The sequence below is a fragment of the Sturnira hondurensis genome, unplaced genomic scaffold, assembly GCF_014824575.4.
Source record: "Sturnira hondurensis isolate 20B ecotype Veracruz unplaced genomic scaffold, ASM1482457v3 Scaffold0017436, whole genome shotgun sequence".
Taxonomy (NCBI): Eukaryota; Metazoa; Chordata; class Mammalia; order Chiroptera; family Phyllostomidae; genus Sturnira; species Sturnira hondurensis.
The window spans coordinates 16555101-16575936 of NW_028090067.1; the positions used below are offsets into that span (position 1 = coordinate 16555101).

The window sequence follows — 20836 nt, forward strand, 5'->3', positions numbered from 1 at the left end:
CTTTGCCTTTAATTTATTTTTATTTTTATTTTTATTTTTTTTCCAATTTTTTTATTTATGCCTCTAATTTTTTTTAAATTTTATTTATTTTTAGACAGAGGGGAAGGGAGGGAGAGAAACAACAATATGTGGTTCCCTCTTGTGTGCCCCCTACTGGGGGACCTGGCCCGCCACCCAGGCACGTGCCCTGACTGAGAATCTAACTGGCGACCCTTTGGTTCATAAGCCAGCACTCAATTCATTGAGCCACACCAGCCAGGGCTCTTTCTTTGCCTTTTTTTAAAATTTAAAACAAACAAGCACTAATTTTTAGAGCAGTTTTAGGTTCATAGCATAACTGAGGGGAAAGTAGGGAAAATTCCCACACAGCCTGTTCCCTGCCCCCATGCACAGCCACCCCACCCCCACCCCCCATCACTATCCTCAGCCCCCGACCCGAGGGGCACACTTGTTTCAAACCTCAAACCTGTGCTGGCACATCATTGTCACCCAAAGTCCACAGTTTACACTCGGGTTCACTGTTGGTGTTGTGCATTCTGTGGGTTTGGACAAACGTGTAACAACATGTATCCACCATTATGGTGTCGTACAGAATAGTTTCACTGCCCTAGAAATGCCCTTTGTCTTTGCCTTTCCACGGTTCCTGTTTCTAGGCAGACTTCAGTTTGTGTACTTGGACTTGATCTGATAACTCAGCGGGGACACTAAGGTCTTTAAACCAGTAGTTTGATTTCTTTCTTTTTCTTACTGGAGTAACTTTTAGAGAGATAAAGGTTTATCATAGAAGTCTGGAATTTGTTTATACTTTTATTAATCACTTAATTGTTTTTACACAGATACTTTATTCGTTTATGTTATCTCTTTGAAATAGGTTACTTATCTTTTTTAGCTTTATTAAAGTGTAATTGAGGTGTAAAAATGGCATATATTTAATGTATATATCTTGGTGAAATCGATTATTTACCTTTCAACCAAGGTTTTATAACTCTACTGAATAATTAAATTTTATCCTATTGTATGGCACTTTTTCTAAGCAGAAAACCATTTGTCCTCTGGAAGTGAAGTTTTAAAACCTATTTAAGTGTCTGGAAGCCTGAAATTTATGAGTGGGTGGCTAGAGAGCTGTACTTTCATTTTCTTCCATCTCACTCGACATGCATTTATTGAGCATCTATTCTGTCCAAGCATTATACTGACTGAGCCTGGAAACTTTTCCTCAAAGGGCTACCACATTAAAGGGTTAGGAATTTTGCCTAGATATCTTCATTCCCCCCCCCCCCCATGTCTCTGGAATCTCTTATAATCACATAAGCACTTCATCATCTCTTGAATTCAAAAGAGCCTTCCAGGAGTTTGCTAGACTTGACAGCTTTGTCCTTTAATACTTTGTGGTGATGGACAAGCCCCTCTGAGCTTCCAAAGGAAAGTCATTTCCTTTGTCGCCCTTGGTGCAGCCACACCAGCCGTCAGGAACAGGTGGCCTGAGGACGCTATTGCTTCAGTGTCAGAAAGGCTGGGTCTCTGTTGGCGTCTCAGATTCTACCTGAGTCCTTCGTTCCTCCTTCTCAGTTCCACATGGAGGGGGGACTTCTCAGGAGGAACTGAGCAAGTTGTAGTGTGTGTGGAAAATGCACTCACGTGAGAGGGAATACCCATGCGCCTCGCTACCCACACAGAGCCCGCCCCCCACCCATGGCCGAGGTGCCCTCCCCGTGTCACACCTGGGGCTTCTGCTCCACAGAGGCCGCTACACCCTGGTTCTGGGGGAGACACCCTCTAAGTCCGCAGATCTCACAGAGCAAGGAAGCTCTCTCACTTCAAATGAGATTAAAAACTGAACCTGATCGGGCAGCCCTCAACCTTAGAAACATTTATTTACTGCAGTGGGAAGCTCGGGTTCCCTGTAAGTCGACTGCTGAGAAACGCTAAAAGCTCCAGTTCCTTTATGGACCTGGTTCTAATGACATTGGTAAAAGCTGTAGACAAAACAGACCCCAAGCCCATAATTTGTCTACTCCCCTAAGCCTCTGTCCCATTCCAGCACGGCTCCCAGGCTGGGGCAGACTGCCCAGCACAGCCCCCTCTCAAACCTGAGTAGGGGTTCCTCATACATCTCTCATTGCTGGCTCGGCCAAGGCTCAGCACCAGGCCACTTTTTTCAGGCTTCTTCCGGTTCAGTTCAGCCACCAGAGATACAACTCCCATTTGTCCATTTATTTATTTTATTTTACTTTTAAATTATTTATTTATTTATTTTTAGAGAGAGGGGAAGGAAGGGAGAAAGAAACATCAATGTGTGTTTGCTTCTTGCGCGCCCCGTCCTGGGAACCTGGCCCGCAACCCAGGCATGTGCCCTGACTGGGAATCAAACTGGCGACCCTTTGGTTAGCAAGCCAGCTCAATCCACTGAGCCACACCAGCCACAGCATTTGTCAGTTTAGATGGAGCCAGACTCTCAGACCCTGTGGACTATATATTCAGTGCAGTGGTCAGTTCTTTTGTTTTTACATATGTTTGGTGTTCTTACGTGCAACAGAGATGTCGTGTTAAATATTAATAGCCACGGCTTCCAATGACTAAGTGAAACAACTGAGTAGAACTAGGGACTTTTTACAGCTGAGAGGTTATCTTTGTCGGACGTGGCAACGATGCCTGAAACCCTGGTGTCTCAGAAACGCCCCTGGCATGGACAGTGTATGTCGGCTGCCCTGGAGCTGTGTGGGGAGGGAACGCTTCTTTGTTCTGATCCTGCTGAGCCGTCGCCAAAGCCTGGGATGGCCCATGGGTGTCACGGCCAGGTGCAGGAGCCCCGTCAGTCACTACTAAGCAGGGAAAAGGTGGGCCCAGGAAGTCCAGAACTTACCAGGTGGACAGAAAGATGGCAGAAAGAACGGGCTGTGGGGACATGTAACAGTCCACATCCCCCTTCTCCGCCTCCTGCGCTGTGTGAGGTGACATAAGATGGGGCGAGTGCTTGGCACCTGGAGCACACGAAGTGCTCAATGAATGCTTGCCTTCGTGATCGTGCGTGCAGTGCCTGGTAACCAGTAGGTGCTTAATAAGTCTTAGTTCCCACATAGACCAGTCTAACCTTTGTCCGGGGTTGAGAGACGGTCTGCTGGCTGGGTGGCAGCCAGAAACAGGAAGTGCTGAGTGAGGCAGCCAAGGCTGAGCCCCTGCCTCTGCTCATCCCTTTTCCTGTTTAATACCCGCAATAGCCCCAGGAGGCAGGCAGAGAGGTGCTGACCACCACCATTGTTCAGACGGGGATACTTAGGGCCCTTCAGCCGTGGGTGTCTGGATGTCCCCCGTCCCCTCCCATGGGGGTGGGAGTAGAGGAGGTGGGTGCTGGGAGTGGGACAGTCCCAAAGGCCCTCAGAGGAGCGGCTGCGTTTGCTCATAGGAAGTCCGAGGCACCGGGGGCCTTCCAGGCCCGGGACGAAGGGCGGTCACAGCAGCCCGGCCAAGGTCAGAGCCAGCTTCTCCGAAGACAGTCCAGCCCTGCCCTCAGCAGGGAGGTGAGCACTGCCAGCCTGCCCCGGGCCCTGCACCCCAAGGGGCAAGCCACCACTTTTTCCTCCCCCAGGTGCCAGGTAGGGGTCCTGGGAAGGGAGGTCCTTTATGAAAGGGTCAGAGTTCCAGTCATGGGTATCCAGCTTTCCCCTCTCCCATAGAGCCAGCAATTCTTGGCAAAAATCAAGACAGACCCCAAATTACTCCTTTGAAGATGGCCCTTCAGTGCTGTTTCCTTCCTTCATTCGGTAGCTACTGTCCTGAGTTTTCGGGGAAAGCCTTGGACAGAGCAGTCTGGCACTAAAAGCTGTCTCTTCCAAGGTGGGGTTTCTATTTTTTAAAGAAACTCTTAGAGGGCAAGGTCTGAGCCAGTGGAATGGAGTGTTGATGGTGGAAATTCGTGCACCTGATAGCCCAGGTTGGAATCAATATCTTGGGCCCGGGGGAGGCGGGGGAAGCTGGGAAAGCGAGCAGCTCTTTGCAGGACTCTTTCTGGAACCGAGGAGGTGGGGTGAGAGGGCAGAGCAGACGACCCCAGGGAAGGAGTGCAGAGACCCTAGGTACTTTCTGACCTGCTTCAGTCCAGGCTACCCTGAGGACGCAGCTTGCCTGTCCCTGAGGCCTGGCCAAGACCCCAGTTTCCTGTGCTCCTCAGCGGAGTTCACCCAGTCAGGGCTCTGGGGCCTCACCCACCCCCTCACCTCGTCCTCAGGTAACCACACCCCACGCGAAGCAGGCAGAACCAGCCCGGAGGAGCCGAGCAGAGCCTCCTCCTCCCAGGAGCCCCCAAAGGCGACCTGAGGGGGACCGGCGGCTCCAGGGGTCCTCACCACCCCCAAGGACATCAGCCAGGACCTCTGAGAGGCAGCCACGAACAGAGAAACGTCCGGAGAGTGGCCGGGCAGGCCCGAGACAGCCTCTGGGGGGGTGGCAGAGTCAGGAGGGGCTGCCAGGATCTCAGTGCCCTCACAGACACCCGGAGAGAGGCTGGAGCAGCCAGGAGGAGGGCCCAGGCCTGGAGGGCTGGCAGGAACTTGGGGAGCCCAGCCAGGGGGCTGCCGGAGGTCCGGAGGGAACATGGAGGGGCCCGCTCAGGGAGTCTGAGGAGAGCTGGGGGCAGCCGGGTGGCCCCCCGTGCCACAGGGGACAGTCAGAGGCCTGGGAGGAGCCCCCCAGTAATGGGCTGCAGAAGGCCCCTGACACACCAGCTCGGAGGGGCTGGGGCAGCCTGCAGCAGCTGTTCAGTCCTCCTCACCAGCCTGTGAGCCTCCCAGAGAACTCCGGGGAAGGCGCAGCAGAGTTCTCGGCTTCCTGGAGGCCCGAGGCAGCCACTGCTGTGGGCCGGGGAACCGAGCGAGTCTGCGCACACCTGCACGGCCCCGAGAGGCGACTCGAGCTTGACTGGAGGGACTTGGTGAGCCTTCTTGGGTTACCGAGAGAGGGAGCCTGGGCCCACACAGAGGAACCAATGCTTGCTTCCCGTCTTCCAAGGCTGGATTTGGAAGGCCTTCTGGAGCTCCTGCAGGCCCAGCTGCCCCGAAAGGACTCAGCTGGACACTGGGGTGGCCCAGCCACAGCTTCAGGGCCAGAACTGGGTTCCCCAGGCACAAAGGATGCCCTTGGACGAGAGAGACACAGCCAATCTGAAGGCTCGGCGGGGGCCACCCTAGTCAATGGATACAGCCCCGGGCAATGGCCCCAGAGCTCAGCCCAGCCACCCAGCCCTGCCTGCATCTCCACCCAGTGGCCAAAGACCAAAGTGACAAGTGGACCAGAGACCTCAACTATGGCTGGTCTGGAGGAGCCGGGCCAGCTGGGGAGTAGGATTCTTGCAGAGGGCCCCAGTTCATCAGAGTGGGAGGTAAGTCAGTCTCGCTCCTGAGGGGCAGCCTCACCCCAGACGAGGGTCCTTAGGCCTCCTTTCGGCTCCTGCACAGCCTCCAAAGCTCAGCCCCAGTCCTCCCTCCTGAGCAAAACCTTTCCCAGCCACCAAAACAGACATCAGTGATAACTGCCAGCGCTTCTGTGAGAACTTACTATGTGCTGAGCCCTGGTCAGAGTGTCTTATGGGTATTTTCCTCATTTAATTTCCATAGCAACCTCATGAGAAAAGCACTGTTAATTTACGCATAAGGAAACTGAGACAGAGAGGTTAAGCCACTTGCCCAAGATTACGTGGCTAGTCAGTGATGGGGCACAGGTGGACCCCAGGTGTGCCCGATGCAGACCACCCTGAGGCCTCAGCAAGATGCTGTGACCAGGGTCTTCTCCTCTCCTAGCCCCACAACACCTGGTTTGTGTTGCCTTCATGGCTCCTACCTGACCTTGGCTGGGACCGCAGCCAGTGGGGTCATGTCCCCTCCCCACACTGGGTTCCAGGCTCATCACAGTCCACGACAGTCTCCCTTCCCCTATCTGGTCCTTACCAGGCACAGTGAAGAGGTTGCATGTGCTCATTGGGCTGAGTTGGCTGATGAGACAGGCTGCTTAAATGAGGACCCATGTGCAAAGTAAGCTCAATGCCCGGCATATAGTGGGTGCTCACCAAGTCCCTCCCCTGCCTTCTTGGCCTGGGGCCGGGGCACAGAGTCCATGGTGCCCTGATGCTGTCTGGAGCATTTTATGTGAAGGTGATGAGTGGGGCAGGTCCTGGAGGCCAGAGCCCTGCAGCTGCCTCAGCTCCCAGGAACGCAGCACGTGGGTTTGGACACAGACCAACTCCTTTCCTAACAGGTACCCCTGGGGTGGTGCGAGGCTCCTGCTCATCCATCTGACCCAGAGGGTTTGTGTGTGACAGGCCCCAGTCTGGGAGCTTTACACACTATGCTGTGTACAAGGCTCAGACCATTAGACATTTGCCAGGGGTCACGCCTGTATAAGCGGTGAGAAGAGAGATCACAGTGTAGGCTCCAAAGCCCTGGCTTTTAACCCTCCTTGTTGTGAGGCCTCAGAGCCCACGGCAGGACGAGGGAGCTCCCACCCCTGGATTTGTTTGTGCATTTTCCTGTAAACGACTCAATGTAGAGACCCCAGAGATACAGGGAGAAGCCAGCTTGGTTCTGCCCTCAGGACAAAAGTGGGGTTTGGGAGTCCCCGCACAAGAAGCCTCTGTCAGGCTTGTTGGGGAGGCAGGTGGATCAGAGGGAGCTCGGGAAGGGTGCAGTGCTGTGTCTCGGCGGACTCTGGGGTGCCGGGTCACGGGGAGACAGAGGGCAGAGAGATTCTTCCGCTAGAGTTACTCCACACTGAGGCTCAGAGGTCCCTGGGAGGGTAGGAGATGGTGACTGGGGCGGGGTGGGAGCAGCGTGTGCAAGGACATTTCCGCAGATGACAACAGGAGCATTCACCAGGTCCTGTTGGGGCTCCAGCTGCTCACCCTCCGTGAAAATCCTTGGCCTGGCATTCAAGTCCTCCTGACTTCCTTCCACGCCAGACCTGCCCTCTAGTTGTGCTGAGCAGGCTGCCGAGCTCTGCGAGCACATCTCCCCCCCTTTGTGCGTGCTGTTCCCACTGCCCAGGGTGCTCTTCCTTTCCCTGTTCACCCACTAAACGCCTGAACGCCTGCTCCTTGTTCAAGTTTGAGATCAGATGCCCTGTTCTGAGATGCTCTCCCCAGGATGGTGATGTCTCCCTTCTGGGCTCGGTAGCGCTTCTGCTACCCTTTATCTGCTTGTACTTGGTTGTCATTTCCCCATAAGAAACCTGAGCTCATGGGGGCAGGAGCTAAGCCTATATTTTCTCTGTACCGATGGCCCCTGGCCTGGGGCTAGACACAGCGGAGGAGCTCAGCTCAGTGGATGGTTGATTGGTGAATACATGGAGGTGTAAGTGCGTGTAAGAGACTGATAGAAGATGGATGGGTCCATCAGTAGATGATGGATAAATCAATGATGATGGATGCGTGAATGGGTGATGGATAGGGGTTATATGCTGGACAAATAATAAACAGACGTTGGATGGATGACAGATGGGTAGATAGATAGATAGATGCATGGTGATGAATGAAACAGATAATGAATGTTGGCTAGATGGGTGTTGCTTGATAATGGATGGGGGGATGGGGGGATGGATGGATAGATGGATGGATGTTGCAAGGACAGGTAAATGTGGAATATGGGTGATGGATGGGGAATGCATGGGGGAAGGACAGGTAGATGGGTGGTGGGTGAATGGATGCTGGGTGGATTGAGGAAGGTACATGGATGTAGGCTGGAGGGGGAGATGATGGATGAACAGAGGATGGCTGTATAAATGGGATGATGGATGTTGGACAGATGAGTGCATGGGTAAGGCAGGATGGGTGTTGGGTGGAGGCATGGATACATGGACCTATTGACGCTGGGTCTCGGATGCACGATGAATGTATGGATAAGAAGGTAGACAGAGGGATGGAAGCTGGGGGATAACCTGGGCTGAGCTGTGTTCTTTCTTATCTCCAGTTCCAACCAGAGGAACCTGAGGAGTCAGCATCAAGAGGAGGCCAAGACTCGCTGACCGACCAGAGGCGGGCAGACTCGGTAGTTGGGTCTTGGGTGTGGGCACGTGCGGAAGGAACGGGAAGGGACGGGAAATGAGATTGGATGTGGGCTGAGGTTTCCAGATGAGCTCTGGGGTCATCCAGACCAAGGTGGGCTCTGCAATGGGGTCAGCCATATGCATGGCGGGGCCTTGAGAAGAGGTGCTCGGGTGGCGCTGGACAGCAGAGCCACCTTCTTCTGGCTTGGGGACCTGGGTGGTTGGACAATCCTGAGGTCAGAGCCCAGGGCTCAGCTTTTAACTTGCTAGAATGCCCTGGAAAGGTAAGCTAGAATGCCTCCCTCGGGCAAATAGCAGTTTGGCCCCAATGGTCCCTGTAGGCAAGGTCCTTCTGGTTCTGGAGGGCTGGCCAGGCTGGGAGAAAGGGTAGAGCTTCCAGGAGCTGAGGGCAGAGAAGCACAGACAGGCCAAGAAATGCCAGTCAGCTGGGTCTGGAGGTCTCTAGGCTCTTGGGGCAGGACAGATACGTGCAGGGGGTGGGGCCCACTGAGGCTGCTCAGAGGCCTGGCTGCCCTGGAATGCATTGCTTTGTCCTGCCCCTCCCCCTGACCTGCCAAACTGACTGTTGTCCTCGCCCTCAGCCTCCAGAGAGGTGAGGTCAGAGCTCAGGGCCTGAGGCATCGGGAGAAGGAAACAGGCTGCTTGGGGCTGTGCTTTCCTCACCCTGCTGTTCTGCTGTCCCCTGCGCCGCCTCCTTAGAGGCCTACTGGGGTGTCTGCCTGGCAGCCTGGAGCCCCAGCTCTGGCTCTGCAGCTAGTCAGAGCCGAGGGGACTCTGCCTAACCCCCCTCACTGTGCTTGTGAGAAAACAAGGGCAGGCGTGTTGTCCCAGGTCACACAGCTGGTGGCTGAACTCAAACTAGACCTGGGGCTCAGGACCCCCATCCGGCACTCTCTCTGCTCCCCTTTGCCGCTGCCTGGCCCCGCCTGATTCCTTGCATGGCCTTGCAAAGCAGTAGCAGCAGCGTTCAAAGCTCTTGGTGGTCCAGTCTTCCCATGGGGAAATGGGAGGGGACAGGGGACTGGTCACTGAAGGTACTTCCAGCTCACACAGGGGCTCTGCAACTTTGCGCTTCCTCTTTTGGGGTTATTTCTTCATAGTTCCTGGGGCCAGAGTTTTGTGAACGAAAAGGAAATAGCAATACAGGGGTCCCCTCTGGTCTGCACAAAATGGGCCCATCCCAGCAACATGGGAAGCCTCTCAGTCTTCCTGTAGGCAGCCTGGACTCAGCAGAATTGATAATGGCCTCAGTGGTTCTTTCACACGCACTTAGCAAGCGCCTTCTGTATGCCTGGTTGTGGGCATAGGTGGATCAGAGCAACGGCATGGAGATCTGGGTCTAGTGGTCAGGGCTGTGATGGGGGACTTGGTGGCAAGGTGGGGCAGCCTCTCCCCAAAGCGCTCAGGACCTGGGGTTTGGTGCTTCCCGTTCTGCCTCCAGTGACTCTGGATTCTGGAGGGTTGGGCCGCCTGGGCTCTGTCTGACTTCTGCCTGCTCTGTGACTTTGGGCAAATGCTTCTGCTTCGCTAGGGCCTGTTTCCTACAAAGGGGGCATGTTGAGGGGCTCTGCCCAGGACGGAAGGGGAAGGGGCTGTAGGAGTCTGTGATTCCTTCCTCTCACAAAGATGAGGAGAGTAGGCAGATAAGGGATTTAGGACTGAGGGGGCGGAGCTTGTGTCACCCTATGGCTCCAGGTGGCTCTTGTGATGGGGAAGAGGGTCCCACATCTTTAGATATTTCAAGAGAATTTAGAAACATGTAGTCGTAGGTTAAATCTCTTCATTATTTAACATTGGGACCGAATGCAAAATAACCTGAAAACCCTGTGTGGGCTGAGGCCTGCAGTCCCCTCCCCACACTGGCCACCTGGTGTTTGACATCAGGGTGGCCAGGTGCAAGGCCCCCTGGGGGCTGGGCCCCCAGAGCCCTGTCAGGTACACACTGTGTCAGGTGGGAAAGGTAACAAGCTCTGTTCTCAGCAGTCCTGGGAGAAGAGAAAAGGGAACCCTGGGCCTGGGAGGCGGGCAGGACAGACCAGACAGGGGAGGCTGTGGTCGTCCCCATCCCTCCAAAAGGACCTGCGGGCCGACACTGGACCCTGTTTGACAGGCAGACAAGAGGCCAGCGGAGGGCGAGGCTGGGCGCCCACTCAAGGGCCGACTGGTGACCTCATGGCGGATGCCCGGGGACCGGCCCACGCTGTTCAATCCGTTCCTGCTATCCCTGGGGGTCCTCAGTTGGCGAAGGGTAGGCCGGCTCCAGTGGGGTGAGGGGGAGGAGGGTGGGGAGAGGCGGAGGAGGGGGAGGGGGTTGGTGTTAGTCAAGAAGAGAGAGCAGAGGCTGAGAGGGAGGGATCTGGGGCCCCCCAGGAGAAACGAGATAACAGCAGAGTCCTGAGCTCCCCAGCGCCCCTACAGTCACGTGGGATTGCTCACTCTCCCAGGTGAGGAGTGACTGAATGGTCTTCACAGCCAAAAGCTCCCAGTCAGCAATGGGGCCAAGGGGAGCCAGGTTGGGGGAGGGGTGAGAGAGGCAGGAGGGCCCCGGGAGGGGCTCTGGGATTGCAAAGTGTGTCTCCGCCCTGGGCCGGAGCCAGTTTCACAAACATCTGGCCTTACGTAATCCATCCCCTGCCCAGAGAGGGGGATGAGTGTAAACACTCAGGCCTCGGGTTAGGGGTTTCCTCAAGGGCAGGGAGCAGCGGCGGTGGCTGACTCGTTTCCCCCTGCCCCCTTCTCTACCCAAGGGAAGGGGCTGGCTCCTGGGGTCTCTTCTCTTGGTGACAAGCTGACTCTCAGCCTCTTGCTGGCTCTGGGTCCAGCCCTAGGCTAGAGACAGTATACCCATTTTACAAATGAGGGGATGAAGGCTCGGAGAGGTGAGGTGACTTGCCTGTGGTCGGAAAGCTAGGGTTTAGAGGAGCCGGCTTCTGGATACCTCTTCTCGTTCCTTGTTGCGAGAGTGGCTGGAGCTGAACTCACGGAGGCTCAGTTGCCACATCTGTCTAGTGGAGGAAAATCCGGGGAGACACTTGGGGCCCCAGGGAGGGCTCAGGAGATGAGGATGCACAGAGGTGTGACGGGGCCAGGAGTGTCCAAATACTAACTTTCCCTTCCACGTCTTAATTTCCTCTTTGCTGCCTTTTGGAAATCAAGGCAAGAGGGTATTGAGAAAAACAGTGACCTGGGCAGGAACTACAGTAGACCTTACCAACATGGAGCAGGTCTGGCAGGAAGGGGCAGGTTGAGTCCCCATTGGAGAGAAACGGGGGCAGGACTCTGGGATAATGCTGCTTCTGCCGCTAACCAGCGTTTACCCACATTTCGTCGTGTATAATGTGCACCTACGTTTTTAGTACTAATTCCCATGTACGATGCACATCCTTATTTTTCCCTCAGAAACTTGGGCAAAAGGCATGCATTACACATGGCAAAGTACGGCAGTGTGCACCTACTATGTGCTCAGCTGTGTTCAGTGCACAGAGGGCCTCAGGCCTCATTGCTTTAACGCTCCACAAGGCATGTCGGATACGATTCCTACTATCCGTGTCACAGACAAGGGAATGAAACTCAGAGGAAAACATCGCTGTTCCAGGTCGCACAAGGGGCAGAGTGGAGATTTGAACCCTGCTCTGGCTGACCTCATGTCCTGCCCCACCTCTGTGCATCAGGATCTCCCTGAGCTCCCCGCCCCCCCAGGTCTGAGAATCCCCACAGACTTTCTACCTGAGACGGATGCAGCAACTGAGGCCTGGTGAGTTTGCCGCAGTTCTCTCATCTGGGAACGAGGACAGGCAGGAGCTGGGGAGCAGCGCTGCCAGTGGGGCCTCCCAGACAGTTACTTAAAGCAGCTTCAAACGTCTCTTGACTGGATAGTGAAATGTCCAAGGTCAAGAGCCGGGAAACCTGGGCTTCAGTTCTGTCTCTGCGCCAACTTGTGGGGCTTTGGGCCATTGTCTCCTTTCTGTGAGCCTACATTGTTATCCTAGGTAGAGGGACAGTTTAGGGCTGAATAACCCCCAAATTTGGTGTCCTGTTTTGTTTTGATTTTAAGATTTATTTATTTACCTTTAGAGGGGAATGGAGGAGAGAGGGAGAGAAATATCAGTGTGTCGTCTCCTGCTGGGAACTGGCCTGCCACCCAGGCATGTGCCCTGACTGGGATTCGAACCGAGGTTGTTTCGTTCACAGGCCTGCGCTCAATCCACCGAGCTACACCAGCCAGGGCTTGGTGTCCTGTTTAACAACTCACTCCTAGGTCCCTGAGCCTGTGCCATCCCTGTCCTACCAGGAAAAGGGGTGGTAAGGTAGGCATTCCTTCATTTGTGCCTTCATTCATTTGATAACTATTTGCTAAGGACCTACTGCAGGCCAAGACTCTGAGATAGAGACCAAACACTCCATCATACTTTGGTGACGACACTGACATTTGACAGGTTAGAACACAGTGTGGCTATCATGTTAGTGGGGGAATGTACACACGCAGGGAGCACCGGGCAGGAAGTTGATGCAGGGAGCATCAGACAAGGACATTGCAACTCTGTGCTGAGGGCACTTTGGTTTCCTTTGGACTGAGATTTGAAGAGCGAGGAAGAATTTTCTGGGCAAACATTTAGAGGTAGGAGAGGGAGAGAGAGGAAGCGTGCATGTGTGTGTGTGTGTGTGTGTGTGTGTGAGGTGGGGGCCACTGAGGCCAGGAATGGAAGTGTGCCGGACACACGGAGAACAATATGTGCACCCTCATCCAAGGTACACAGGACCTGGCTCATTCTGGGGACTCCCACAAGCCAGCATTGTGCACCAGCATGTAAAATGATGGCGGAGGACAGCAGGCAGGGGCCAGATTATGATGGGTGCAGACTGCTTAGAACAAGCAAGCAGAGTTGATCCGTTAGCCCGGGGCAGTGTTGGACTTTGAGCAGGGGAGTGGTCTGGTCACCGGGCCGAGGGCACTAGACGTGGAGTCCCACGGGCCAGGAAACCTGTGAGGAGGCAGTCACCCACTCAGGCCACTGGACAAGGCACTGGTGGTAGGTGATGTCTCCTGTTAGTTCAGAATCAAACACTGTTCCAAAAGGCCAGTGTCTAGGGGAAGATGGGCTTATCGCTGGCCTTGTTTCTCAGGGTGGAGGAGAGACTCCTGGTGGGAAAACTGGGAAAGAACGTCAGCTACCTGGGCCTCCATTTCTTTATCTGTGAAATGGCCGTAGTAATTATGATGGCAATGATTTTTGACCCCCCCAAACTGAGATGGCAAAATAATGGGAATGGTGATTATTCCAAGCTCCCCTGCCTTTCTACTGAAGGGTACCTCGCTAAGGATGAGTGGGATGTTCTGTGTATTTTACTTACCATATTTTTAGGACCACAAGACACACCTAGGTTTTAGAGGAGGAAAATAGGGAAAAAATTTTGAAGCAAAAAATGTGGTAAAATATTTAATAACAAATAGCATAATATTTCACCAATGTAAATGTAAACTACATTTACTAGCCAGGTAAGCTACATTCGGACTATAAGATGTACCCCCATTTCCTCCCAAATTGCGCAGGGAATATGTCTTATAATGTGAAAAATATAGTAAATTCACACTTAATTCTTTTTTCTTAAAAATTTTATTTATTTATTTAGTTTTAGAGAGAGGTGAAGGGAGGGAGAATGAGAGAGAGAGAAACATCAATGTGTGGTTGCTTCTCTAGCGCCCCCTACTAAGGACCTGGCCTGCAACCTAGGCACGTGCCCTGACTGGGAATTGAACCAGCGACCATTTGCTTCACAGGCTAGCACTCAGTTGACTGAGTCATACCAGCCAGGGCTCTTTTTTTTTAAGTGGTGGAATCACACCACCCAATCTCACTTTTATTTTTTTATTAAAAAATTGTTTTAAGATTTTATTTATTTATCTTTAGAGGGGAAGGGAAGGAGGGAGGGAGAGAAATATCAATGTATTGTTGTCTCTTGTGCGTCCCCTGCTGGGAACTGGCCTGCAACCCTGGCATGTGCCCTGACTGGGAATTGAACCGAGGTTGTTTGATTCACAGGCCCGAGCTCAATCCACTGAGCTACACCAGCCAGGGCATATTTATTTATTTTTTAATCCTCACCTGAGGGTACGTTTATTGAGTTTAGAGAGACAGGAAAGGGAAGGGCAACACAACAATTTCTGCTTTATAGCAGCCCCATGAGACAAGAGCATTATCCCATTTAACAGAGGGTGAAGTTGATGCAGAGGTTACTGGTAAGAACCTTGCTTAAGGTAACAGGGTTTGTAGCACAATGCCACACAAGCTCCTACATGCATTTAGCAACAAATTCCACCAAAAGGCCCTCCTCTACTTCAGGGCTCAGATGAGCTCCCGCCAGCAGGCCTCCTAAGAACTGCCAAATGCTCTGGGAACGTGAGAACCCACACACAGGAACCCAAACCGAGGTTCTTAAGCCTAGAAAGACCCACTTACAGGGGCGGGCGATTACGGAAGGACCACTTTGGGTAAAGACTACCGTCCAAGAGCGCTGTTCCTTCTTACTGTGAGAGGTGACCAAGTCGGCTCACCTCTCTGAGCTTGTTTTCTCATTTGTACAATGGGGACGAGGACACTTTCCTGTCAAGTCTGTAGTGAGGCCGAAAGTCGATTACACAGTAACAAGTAGGGCTCCGGGAGTGGGACCCGCTCAACTGTTAGTTTGGGGTGCTTTTCCCAGGTCCCCATCAAACTCCGGCGTCCGGAGGCTTGTGGCTGGGGCGGGGAGCCTTAGCAAAGGTGAATGAGGGCCACACCCCGCGTTGCAGCGTGGTGGCCGAACCGAGTCACCTGCACACCGGACAGTTCCTTCCGCCCAGTGCAGCCACGAACGAACGAAGCGCGTCCGCCCCCTCTTCTCCCCGCCCCCATCCGCTTGCCCTGCGCTCCCCGCCAGTCCTGCCCTCGCGCGACTGTCCCGTAGCAGCAGGTCCCGCCCCCGGGTCTGTTCCGCACTCCTATTGGCCTGCCTGTGGTCCAGCCGCTGTTTGTCCTGGCTTCTCCACCACCCATTGGCCCGTCCGGGTCCTCCCAGGAAGTTTGAAAAAAAAAGTTTTATGGGCGGATGGAAGGGGCCGGAGAAGCGCTGGGGAAGGGAAGGGCCGGAGGAACAGCAGCAGGCAGCCGAGAGGGGCGGTGGCGGTGGCGGGACTCCCGCGCCGCTGAGCCCGGTGGGAGAGCCCTTTCCACCTGCCTGCCTCCTGCTCCCGCCGCCCCGGGGCGCCGCCATGACGGTGAGTACCCCGCTGGGCAGCCCCTCCGCTCCTCAGGCCAGGGTGAGAGCGACCTCCTAGCCCAGCCGCTCCCCTCCTGGGCAGCCCCCTCCTCACTTCCCGGAGGCAAGGGGAGGTCTCTGCAGGAAGACTGGGAGGCCCCGGTGGCAGGGCCGGCCGTCCTGCCTCACCTCTCCCCAGCCTGCTCCTCACCTTTCCGGGCCAGGAGCCCGGGAGACCTTGAGTGCTTGGGAAAGCTCCGTCATGGGCACCCCCGTCCTCACTTTTGCGAGACCAGTTACGGACCGGTTCAGGGGGGCCCTTTCCCACCTCTCGTCCAGTTTTCTTTGTGAAGACCTGACCTGATTCCCTCAAGCTGCGAGAGCCGTAGGGGCTCCCGGGCTCCGGACCGTGGGAGGAGCGCAGATGCCCCTGGCCTGGGGCTGTGGGCTCGCTCGGGACGGAGAGAGGCGCCTTTTGGGTCCGAGGGGTCTCGCTGACCTGGGCTTGGGAAGACTGCCCGCTTCTCTGGGGGCTGGTGGGAGGTTGTGTGGGTGAGAAGGGGTCGCTGCGTCCCACCTTGTCAGGGAGCCCATCCTGGGATTTCTGGAGCGGCAGAATACCACATTCTCCTGGGCTTGCACCAACGCAGCAGCGCGGGGGGCTTTGGCTGGGGTACCCATGAATGGGGGTGGGGGACACGATGGCGGGTATATGTCTTTCTGTTGAAGGTGAGCCTTACCCTAGTTGCATCAAAACCTGTGCCTTAAATGTTACATCACGCCTCACAGCTGAGTTCCCCATTATCCCCCATTTTACAGTTGGACAAACTGAGGCTTGCAAAGAGGCTTTGGTGAGTTGCCCGAGGTCATGCTGAGTGTGAGGAAAGGAGTAGCTCCTTTCTAGGTCATTCTGGCCCATCGTGTTCTGGAAGGGAAGGGCAGGGCTGCTTTTGGTTTCTGACTCGTGCCTTGGGGAGCTGTGACAGCTGTTGAGAGGGTTTCTAGGCAGAGTGTGGATGTGCAGGGGCCTGTCCCCTTTCCAGGAGCCAGTGAAGTGGTCTGGGCAGCTGGGGGCGGGGTGGTTGGGGAGAGGGCCCAGCCCCTGTGAGTATGATGACCTGTCCGCCGCCTGGACTTCCTCGGCCTCCGCACATCCTGCCACCTCCCTGCTGGCCCTTCCTGTCGTCAGCAGCCTCCCCTGCCCTGCCCTGCCCTGTCAGAGACCAAAGAGGAATGTGGAGGTGGAGCTGAGTCAATGTCCTGCCCTCATGCCCCCAGGCCAGGGGGAGGGTGGTCTGTTGCCCATGGAGTGCCTGCCCAGCCCTGAACTGGGTGCTTTTGCATTATCAGAGATGATCCACCAGAGGCTGATGGCAACTCCCCATCTAGCAGATGAGGTCACCCAGGTGTAGAGGTGACACAGCTCTGGGCCCTGGCTGAGCCTGAGTTGGTATCCAAGGGCTATCCCAGTTCTTCTCCCAGTTCTTCTCCCAGTTCTTCTCCGCTGGGGTGGGGAGATAAGAAATGTACACAGTTGCCTCTCCTGGGGAAGCACGTGCTCAGCTAAGGTCAGGCTGCTGGAAGCAGCACGTGGGGGGCTGGGAGGAGCCTTCCTGTGATTGTAGGGGGTGGTCAGGTGGAGATGGGCTGGGGCGGGAACAGTGAGCACAAAGGCTTGGGGGCACGTTTGGGGAATAGTGAAGATACAGAAAGGGGGCCCAAAGGCCAGGAGGAACTTAGGCTTTGGTCGGGGTTACAGGGGAGCCATGAGAGGTTGGAAGCAGAGAGGAGGCAGACGATCACTGCTGACAGTCCCGAGCCTGCTCCAGGCTGGTGTCCTTGCTGTACCTCTCATACACCCCTTCCCTCCATCCCGGCCCCATCTCCCTGACCTCAGGGATCTGTACGGATCAGGTGGGAAAGGTGCTGTGACTGGGGAAATGCTGAGAGGCTTGGGGAGCCCCAGTTTGCTCCACCTCCTTTTGCTTGAGCCGGGGACAGCCTTGCCCCCGAGCTTCATTCCCCAGCCCCTGCCTGGCATCAAATTATATACCTGTACATTTGTTTATCGTCTGTTTGTTTCCTGACTTCCACCAGGATAGAGGCCACATCTCTTGTTCATGGTTGACTTCCTGGTCTAGAACAGTCTGGTACTTAAAAGAAAGGAAAAATAAGATTCCACAAACATTCCCTGGATCATGGGGGAGTGGTGGTGGTGAATGGTGCATGTCCCTGCCTGTGAGTTGCTTCCAGTCAAGCCTGTGAAGGACAAGTAAATGTATGCAAAACAACCACGGGTTCAGCAGATGCGTCTCAGAGGGGCCGGGGAGGGTGCCTGGTACGTGCGTACTAGGACACAGGCCTCAAGAGGAGGCAACTGAGCTGGGTCTTAAAGCACAAGGAGGGATTTGCCTGCTGGTGGAGCAGTGCACACAGGCATGTGGGGGGCGGGCTGAAGTCCTGGTTGTTGGGGGTCAGTGAGGATGTGTGGAGACATAAAGCGGGGGTCTGGGGGGGGAGCTAGGCTGTAAGGGTGGGGCTGCAGCTTTTGTGCCATCCTAAGGCAGCTGGATTTTTGATTGCTTGTTTCCCATTTTTAAATTGTTTTCATTTTTAAATCACAGTTGACACATGTTATTATATTAGTTTCATGTGTACTGGATTTTGTTTTGAAGCCACCTAGAGCCATCCCTGGCGGTGTTAAGCAGACTTGTAACAACTGGGCCTTTTTGAGTGGGTCCCTCTGCTAAAGGGTGCATGGAGGAGGCCATGCTGAAGGTCCAGGTGGGTGGGAGGCAGTGCAGACCTGTAGCCAGAGGGCGGCGGGTGGGCTGTGGGAGCTGGTGGGTGCTCCTTTAAGGAGAAGGACAAAGTGAGCCTCCTGCAGGTGGAGCAAAGGCGGCTGGGACCTGGAGAGCTGTGTGTGAAGGTGCAGAAATTTAGGTTATCAGACCTTCGACCCTGGCAGGGTGGGTTCCCTGGCGACCGTAGGACCACCCCTGCTAGCAGTTTAAAAGCTCAAATTGGCAGCCTCCTCTCCCAAAGTCGCTGTACCATCCTGTGCCTCATGTGGTGTACGACATGTTTGTACCCACTTCCAGAGGGTCCCTGGGCTTTTCCATGGGTGGCATATTCAGGTCTCATAAAACTTGAGGAGGGCAGGACCCCACATCATTTACCACATGGCCTCAAGGAGGGGATATGACTGTGGCCCCATTTCCCAGGCAGCCCTCGGAGTCCCAGCCTGTCATTCCTGCTGGGGAGCTCTTTCTCACCCTCTGAAAGTCCATGGCTGATCACCCTCAGAAAGCCTGGCTCCTCAGGGCCAGAGGGTGGGCATGGAGACTCTGTAAGCACAGAAATCAGACGGGGTGAGGGATGGTGGATATGTGTGCAGCAGGTTTCCCCTGGGATCTGGCCACAGCTTGCCTAGTCCTGGGCCCATGGGAGGCTCCAGACTGAATGCAGGTGAACCCAAATGACTTGGTGGCCAGGAGCAGGGCTACCAGTTTTCATTCAGTCCCAGCTTGAGATGCCTGCACATTTGGAGAACAGGGCAGGGAGAAATGTAGAGCAGATAGGATGAACACCATCCAGAAGTTTCTCAGGTCTGAACAGAGCCTGTGTCCCTTCCCTCAGATAGGTATGCAGGGTGGGGCTGTCAGCCTGCCGAGATCCAGGGGCTGGCTGTGGCTGTGCAGGACTCTGAATGTCCAGGCTCCTGAGCCAAGCTCCTCAGACAACCTCCTCCAGCTGATGAAGAGGAGAAGGGGGCTCCCTAGGAAGGCAGGTCAGGGGAGGTGGTTAGGTCAGGTGGCTCTGGTTTCCAGGTTTCCAGCTGCCTTCCTGGCCACCCACCCCACTTGAGCCATGCCACCCGCTCTCGTCACGCAACCAGACACCTTGGCCTGGTGAGGCTGCGATGTGGACTCTGATAGGTGGGCTCAGAGCCATGGCAACAGGTGGATGCCTCTCTCCTGCCCACCAGCCTGGCCCGCCCTACTCTCCTCCCAGTGGGCAGGAGCTGAGACTCTGCAGAGGGACCGGGACTTAGACTAGAGAGGCCTCCCCAGCAGGCAGAGAGGGTCTGGTATTCGGCACCCACCAGATGGACCTAGCCAGAGAAGATGCCAGAATGAGCAGCTTCTTTAGCTAGGCCTAGATGGGAGTGCATAGCTCATAGGCCCCTGTGGAATATGCTGCAGCTAGGAGCCCCCAGACCCCGGGGCCGTGCCCCCCTGGGCAGCACTCGGCAGGTAGGACTTGCCAAGAATGGCCCATCCAGAAATCTAGGGAGGACCAGAGGATCTCTGACCCCAGCTTGTGCTTGGCTCCACCTTTCAGGGTCTCCAGGAGATGAGGGAAGGGCAGGGGTGGTTGGACCCTTGGAGGGCCAGTGGACTGGGGTTGGGTGGCAGTAGTAGGCATTTTCCTGGTGGGCCGCCTGGGCCTTGTCGGTAAGGAAGCTGGATGGTTTGCTCGCCCCGCTGGTCTGGTTTGTTCTCTGAGCTCTCCGAGGGTCTCTCTACAGACAGTGTTCTCTTGGCCCCCCTCTCTCCCATTCTTGGATGAGAAAATTGGCAGGTGGGAGGGGAACTTGAACATCTCGGGGAGGGGGGGAGCGGTCACCTGGTCCACCCTCTTTGGCAATCAGAGATTGCCGGATGTTGGGGAAGGGGGCCAGGGCTGCGTCACTGGGAAGCCTGTCTGGATTCGAGGGGTTACCTGGGCCCTCAGCCCATTCTCCTGGCTTCCCAGGCCCTTAGTCTCATAGGGCTCAGGGTCAGGATGGGTGCAGGATCCCCTCCTTCCCAGCCCCATTGGGTTTTCCACTGGGCCTGACTCATCTGCTTCCTCATCTCCCCATAGCCCGATCTGCTTAACTTCAAGAAGGGATGGATGTCGATCTTGGACGAGCCTGGAGAGGTAGGAGGGCTGATGTGGAGAGGAGGTGGGTGGTTGCTGCAGGGCTTCGTAAGGTCCCCGTGGGCAGCCCAGGAGGCCGAGCTGCTTCCCTGGCCTGTGCAGCCTTGTAGAGACCCCTGGGCTCTGGGTAGAGGGGGTCCAGGTTGGGGAGCAGACATGGGAGCTCTGAGGTCAGGGTGTTTCTTGTCCAACCCTAGGTTGTGGGAGTGGGAAGGCAGAGGCTTCCTGGAGCAGTCTGCAGTGTGTAAGAGTCCTGGGGGTGGGGGACCTCCTGGCCCCTCGGGCTCTATACCCATCCAAGAGCCCCCTGGTCCCCACCTCTCACTGACCCTGCTGGGTATCCAGGGGTCTTGGTGGGAGGGGTCACAGAGACCATCTGGCCTGAGGCATGCACAGATTTCCAACAGCTCCGTCGTGCAGCATCCCCCACACTGTGGGGTGGCAGGGGTGCTCAGAGTGCATTTCTTAAAATCCCACAGGCCTGGGGCCCCACTGGTCAAATCACAGCTTTCTCTGGCCTCAGTGGCCACATCTGTGTAATGGGCATAGTAGGTAATGATGATTCCTTCCAGGGTGGGTAACAGTCACAGATGTTAAGCATGTGAAGGGTCCCACATAGCCCCCA

At 55.3% G+C, this 20836-nt stretch overlaps 1 protein-coding gene across 3 annotated transcripts in view; it reads left to right on the forward strand.

Moving 5' to 3' along the window:
- The window catches only part of TRIOBP (TRIO and F-actin binding protein), a 52631-nt gene that overhangs the window by 16052 nt on the left and 15743 nt on the right, over positions 1–20836 (forward strand). For 2 of the 3 annotated variants that reach the window (XM_037067863.1, XM_037067864.1), the window contains 5 exons: positions 3404–3518; positions 4226–5374; positions 7953–8030; positions 10160–10297; positions 20155–20211. In XM_037067863.1, coding sequence (XP_036923758.1) covers positions 3404–3518; positions 4226–5374; positions 7953–8030; positions 10160–10297; positions 20155–20211 — 1537 coding nt within the window. Of the gene's footprint in view, positions 1–3403; positions 3519–4225; positions 5375–7952; positions 8031–10159; positions 10298–15123; positions 15305–20154; positions 20212–20836 lie in introns of those variants that run through there. The other variant, XM_037067865.1, reaches the window with a different exon arrangement.